Source organism: Bison bison, unplaced genomic scaffold (genome assembly GCF_000754665.1).
Source record: "Bison bison bison isolate TAMUID 2011002044 unplaced genomic scaffold, Bison_UMD1.0 scf7180017864456, whole genome shotgun sequence".
NCBI lineage: Eukaryota > Metazoa > Chordata > Mammalia > Artiodactyla > Bovidae > Bison > Bison bison.
In genome coordinates, this window is record NW_011495018.1 from 17,393,847 (window position 1) to 17,399,846 (window position 6,000).

Genomic DNA, 6,000 nt, shown 5'->3' on the forward strand with positions numbered 1-6,000 from the left:
AATCTTGCCCGCCTCTAGGAGGGCTCTGGGGCTTCCGTTCCCAGTAGACTGGCATAATGGAAGGCATTGGAAGTGAAAGGCGGTCAGCGTCCAGCCTGGGTGCCTCAGAATGGCTTATGCGTTGATTGATTAGAAGCTCTGAGCAAGCAGAATGGGCCTCACTGTGGGAGTCGAGATTTAACTTTGTGCTTTGCTTTTCCAATGAAATCTCTAAAGCAGGTGGTTTCTAAACTTCTTGGTGCATCAGAATCCCCTTTGGAAACTTAAAAAAAAAATTACAGAGGCCTGAGGCTACTGCCGATTTATTGAATCCCATTTCCTAGGGTGGTGTGCAGGCATGTGGGTTATTTTAAGCTGAACGATTGTTTCCCGTGTACCCTCAAAGCTGAGGAATCCAGGGTCTTCAGTGAGCAAAGGAAATTTGAGAGCAAAACATGAATTTCAATAGTCATGTTCATATTCATGGCAAAGGACTAGCTCTCCCTTTCTTGTTAATAAGCATCCGATTCCGTCTGTCCTCCTCCTCTCTGTTTGTTCGTCTCACTGAGTTCTGAGGTCACAAGAGCAGGTGATGGACTGGATTCTGGGTCATAGACTGGCAAGCTTCGCAAAATGAGGGTTTATTACTAGTGCTTAAAGAGCTGATTCTTCCTCTGGTTTTGCACCTCACCTTGTCCTCTTATTCCCTCCTGTGTGTGACTTCAGAGTAAATATCGTCAGCATCCCCAGTCGCTCAAGTACACAGCCGTGACAGACACACCCAGCCTCACTCATGCAAAACTCAGCAACCAGATTACAAACGAGGTAAAACCTTCAGATGACTTCGGGATGGGCTTTTTAAAAAACTGCTAGATTGTTTAAAAAAAAAAAGTATGAATATTTGTGGGACGAGGGAGATGGGGAGCAGGGGAAAGCATGCATGTTTGCATGGAAAGAAAGGAATATCATTAGATGAAACTGAAATAGTTTCCAGAAGGAAAAAAGGCCCAGTAGAAAGCCTGTGGTCTTGCCACCCCCCACCCCAACCCCAAATGCATTTACAGACTGACAGCATCAGTATCCCCTGGGAGCTTGTTAGAAATGCCGAACCTCAGGCCCCACCCAAGAGCCATCGAATCCACGAGGTCATTTAAGACCCTCACGGGTTTGCTTTGCACATGAAAGTTTGAGAAGTGCTGGTCTGTCATTTTCTGTCCTAGCTGGGAAGATATTGGCTAACCCTTCTTCCATCATCATTCCGACGATGTGATGGGGAGGATTTGTGGTTGTCCAGGGACGGTGATTGATACAGTGTGAAGTCTGCCAGCTTTCTTGGTTCTCTGCCTTCCCATCTTCTTGCTCACCACTTACCCAATTCTCACTGTAATATTCGAGCAGAGGGGGCCCAGGGGAGAGACTCTTAATTCCCTCAAATCATCGTTCCAGCTCTACCTCTTCGGAGTGGTTCTCTGACATGTTTGAAATAGCAAGTGAGCTTGGCAGAGAATGAAATGAGTTTTTCAGATTCTCCCTTCTGACCCTAGCTTTTGAAAGTCAGTTGAATTTGGGTATTTATATATTAGTTTCCACTCTTACCCCAAGATTGGGTTAAGAAGACCCAAAGGGCTGTGTGCAACGTTATCAATTTAAGATTCCCACCGAACCTATCTTGCCTGCTTTGTGATCGGTCTGGCCTCAGAGAACTCGGCAACCGCAGGCCATGTCTAATTACAAGAGCATGTGTTTTCATGCCGGCTGAGGCCCTGCACGGGAGCACTGGTGTGTTTGCCCGTGGGAGGATCCTGGGACTTTAGTGAAGGATGCAGACGGGGTTTGGGAACCTCCTTTCCAACCAGCAGAACGGCTCCTAAATTTCCCAGATATTAACATTGTCTTTATACCGTGTCCTCAGCAAAAAAAAAAAAAAAATATATATATATATATACACACAATGGAAAGAACTGTAACAGTATTCCTAAAGGTGTTGCCCTCCCCCCCAATTATTGAGCAAAGTAGAGGGCAGGGAAAAATACCTTTTCTTTGACTCACCTTGGGTTCTCGGCTGGGGCTCTGTAACAAAAGACAGATGAACAAGGGAAAAGCATTCACATTTATTTAGGATGAGCTTTAGGGGATGCAGGAGTCTTCGTAAGGAAATGGAGATCAGGAGGAACTGTTAAACCTGAGCGTTTTTATTCCAGGTTTGATGAGGAATGTAAGATCGTGGGCAGGTGTCGTAGAACAAAAAGGGATGAGCTGAGGCTAGGAAATTGGGGGACACTGAGCGAGGTCTGCTTGTTCAGATGCCTCTCGGGTTCCTCGGGGTTCAGAGATCAGATGCCCCTTTCTCCCTCCACCAGAGGGAGGGCAGCTCCCCCAGGAGGCATGTGACCTGCTTCGGGGGGAAGGTCAGAGAGAGGGCTTCCATCTCCTGCTACTTCCAGATTCCTTTTGCTTAAAATATGCATTACGCTAAGGTACCCTATTTGGAGGTAACATGTCCTGAACCCCGTCACAAGCAACTTGCAATTTTTTTTACGCATTCCTTTCATAGCACTCAATTTGACTCATGAAGGACTATCTTTCCTTCAAGTTTTAAAAAAATTTTGATGTGGATCATTTTAAATCTTTATTGAATTTCTTACAGTATTGCTTGCTTTTTAAAAAATTTTATATTTTTGGTTTTTTGGCCATGAGGCACGTGGGATCCTAGCTCTCCAACCAAGGACTGAACCCACACCCTCTGCATTGGAAGGCAAAGTCTTAAACACTGGCCCTCCAGGGAAATCCCATGAAAGATTACCTTTATTGAAAGAAATATCTTCCCCAAGCTGAGGGTGTGTCCATGACATAGCGAATGGCCTTTTACAAACGTATTTATTTTCCAGTTGCAAAGGAGGGACCTCCAGTCCTGCAGAAATGCACAGCATTTACCTTCTTGTTTTTTTTCCCCCTTCTGCCCAGCGCCTCTATAAAGCAGCAGGGGAAGATGCGAGACATCAGTACACAATGACCCTGGGCCTGCCCGAGTTTGTCCGAGCGAAAACAAACGCGGCCAATCTGAGTGACGTAAGCCTTTCCCATCGCTGAGGTTGAGATGATCTCCAAGGCCAAGTCTCTGTCTGTGATGGGACATAACATAACAGTGACCCTGCTGGCATTCGCAGAAACTTTCAACCATGTATCTGGTCGACATGCATGTTAAACATACCTTTTCCCAGATGTGTTGATATGTATGTGTCAGAGCCCACTTCCAGGAGGGTGCTAATGAGATTTTCTTTGCCAAGTCAAAAGCTTTTGCTTGTCAGAAATCTGTTCTGCGACACTACATGACAAATGAAGTGGGTAGCCTTTGTTCATGGAGTCGTGTAATTTTTTTGTTTGTTTTCTTAAGATCTACATGTGTTCCTACCATAGGCAAAATACAAGGAGTCTTGGAGGAATCTCCATGCTCAAGGCTACAAGCTAACAATAGATGCTCTGCCCTTCCAGGCGGCTCGAGTCTCTGGAGACATAGCCAGTGATGTGAGTTGAATGATACGACCTTCCATTCTGCCTAATTTCTGTTAACTTCATGTAAAACAATGTCTACGGCTGGTTTCCCTGAATTAAAGCAGATCTTTCACCATGTGAAACAGGATGTCATCTGCGGAATATATTAGTTATGAATGAGATTCTTTGATGGAGAGAGGGAAAGAAAGGCCCTGGTAATCAGAAGCAAAATGCAGGCAAAGATCTCCAGCAGAAAGGAGATTACAATTTATTTCTAATTGTAGCATCTAGGCAACCATCCCCCTGTAATGTGTGAACTGTCTGTTTTCTAACTCCACCCAGATTTAGAAAGAGAATTTGCAGTAGAAATTGTAATGTGGCCGTAGCTCAGTCCCCTCTTGACTCTCTGTAGCTTCCCGCATCGGCGGTAGGGTTTGCAGCTGTGTTTCAGCCACTTGACTCATAGCGTCCATAGCTTTGGGACATGAAGGTGACTTTCTCTTTCCCACAAACAAATCGCAGAAAATGTAGACTTCAAATAAATGTATCCTGTCTTTTGGGTTTGATGTTTTGCCAAGTGTGAAGGGATAAAGCACAACTTTCTCTTTCACCCTTTTTGATAAATTCCTTTTGGCCATAGAACTCGTAAGGGGAGCGGGCCCTTGCTTTGGTTCTAAGAATCTAGTTTTAATTAGATGGGAGGAAGGGAGCACTGTTTTAATTGTTCCTCCCCCAGGGCAGGGGAAGCAGGCTCTTGGGCCAGCCTCACTGTGCCATTTCTTATAATCATCCCCGTCTCGTGTAAGAACAGGTGATTTTCTTAGTGACCGCGAGGAAGAGGCACAGCCAGAACATCAGTGGGCCAAACGCCGGCCCCTGACCGCCTGGTTCTCCTTCCAGTTTCTCTACAGACATGACTTTGTGAAGGAGCGAGGACGGCTGATCGGGGCCCAGAGCGTGAGTGACGACCCCCGGCTCCAGCACTGTCAGCGGGTGGGCCAGCTGCAGAGCGAGCTTCAGTACAGGAGGCAGGCGGCGGGCAGCAGAGCACAGTGCCACCTGCCCATGGACATGGTGCCACTGGTCCACGCCCGGAAGGCCCAGGCCCTGGCCAGCGACCTTGACTACAGGACACAGTGCCACGCGTTCACAGCGCTGCCCGAGGACCTGAGGATGGCCTGGGCCAAGAAGGCCCATGCCCTGCAGAGTGAGGTAGGGGGTCTGTGGATCACACATCAGTCCCCGACTTCTTCCTCCCACCAGGCCTGGGTGCACATCTCTGCCTCTTCCTTAGCCCTTCAGGTCCCTTCATCAGCCCCCACCCCTCATCAATGACTTGCTTGGTCTGTATCATCTAGGTTGGGATTATTCAGCCAACAGATATTTACTGAGCACCTGCCATGCCACAGGCATCCCTCAAGGCCCTGGGAATATAGCAGTCAGCAAAAAAGCTCAAAAGTTCCTGGTGTCAGGGAGCTTCCGGTCTGTGGGAAGATGCAGCTGTGTGGTGTGTCAGATGGAGACAGAGCAGGGAAGTGGGGTGTGTGTCAAAGTGTGAAAGTGTTAGCTCGGTCACGTCTGACTCTTTGCGACCCCATGGACTGTGGCCCACCAGGCTCCTCTGTCCATGGGAAGTCACCAAGCAAGAATACTGGAGTGGGTTGCCATGCCGTTCTCCAGGGCATCTTCCTGACCCAGGGATCAAACCTGGGTCTCCCCTGTTGCAGGCAGATTCTTTACCATCTGAGCCAGCAGGGATGGCCAGGTAAGCATATGTGTGCAACATAAAAAAATGAGGGACAGGGTCACTCTCATCCTCTGTCACCCCCTTCTCCTCCTGCCTTCAATCTTTCCCAGCAGCAGGGTCTCTTCCAATGAGTCAGCTCTTCCTATCAGGTGGCCTAAGTATTGGAGCTTCACCTCCAGCATCAGTCCTTCTGATGAATATTCAGGGTTGTTTTCCTTTAGGACTGACTGACTTGATCTTCTTGCAGTCCAAGGAGGATGAGATGGTTAGTGGCATCGCCGATTCAGTGGATATGAATTTTGAGCAAACTCTGGGGGATAGAGACATACAGGGACAGGGACAAGGACAGCACTGGCGTGCTGCAGTCCATGGGATCGCAAAGAGTCGGACACGACTCGCGACTGAACAATGACAAAGACAGGGTCACTCTCGCTGCAGAGGTGACATTTGAGCAAAGACCCTGGGTGGCAGCAGCCTCAGCATATCTGGGACTGGACTGAAGCGAGTGCCTGAGTGTGTGAATGAGGAGGATGCCCCAGGGGATGGGATGGGGGTCAGAGAAAGAGACCCAGGGCCCGACTGTATGCACTGGGGATGTCCCTGAGGCGAGGTGGAGAGTTGTGCCCAGAGCTGCCGTTCACCAGAGCTGACTGCTCACCAGTATGGCACCCTCGCTCCAACACTTAGGGGTGAGAGGCTTGCTTGCTCCTCCTGTTGCACAGATGAGGTCACGTGGGAGGGGCTGAGGCAGGCCTGGCTCCAGAACCCATGCTCTCAACCAT

The 6,000-nt window shown here is 48.5% G+C and overlaps 1 protein-coding gene across 5 annotated transcripts in view; it reads left to right on the forward strand.

Moving 5' to 3' along the window:
* The window catches only part of NRAP (nebulin-related anchoring protein), a 75,471-nt gene that overhangs the window by 53,958 nt on the left and 15,513 nt on the right, over positions 1 to 6,000 (forward strand). For all 5 annotated transcript variants that reach the window (XM_010859313.1, XM_010859316.1, XM_010859315.1 and 2 more), the window contains 4 exons: positions 706 to 804; positions 2,944 to 3,048; positions 3,397 to 3,504; positions 4,372 to 4,683. In XM_010859313.1, coding sequence (XP_010857615.1) covers positions 706 to 804; positions 2,944 to 3,048; positions 3,397 to 3,504; positions 4,372 to 4,683 — 624 coding nt within the window. The remainder of the gene's footprint in view (positions 1 to 705; positions 805 to 2,943; positions 3,049 to 3,396; positions 3,505 to 4,371; positions 4,684 to 6,000) is intronic.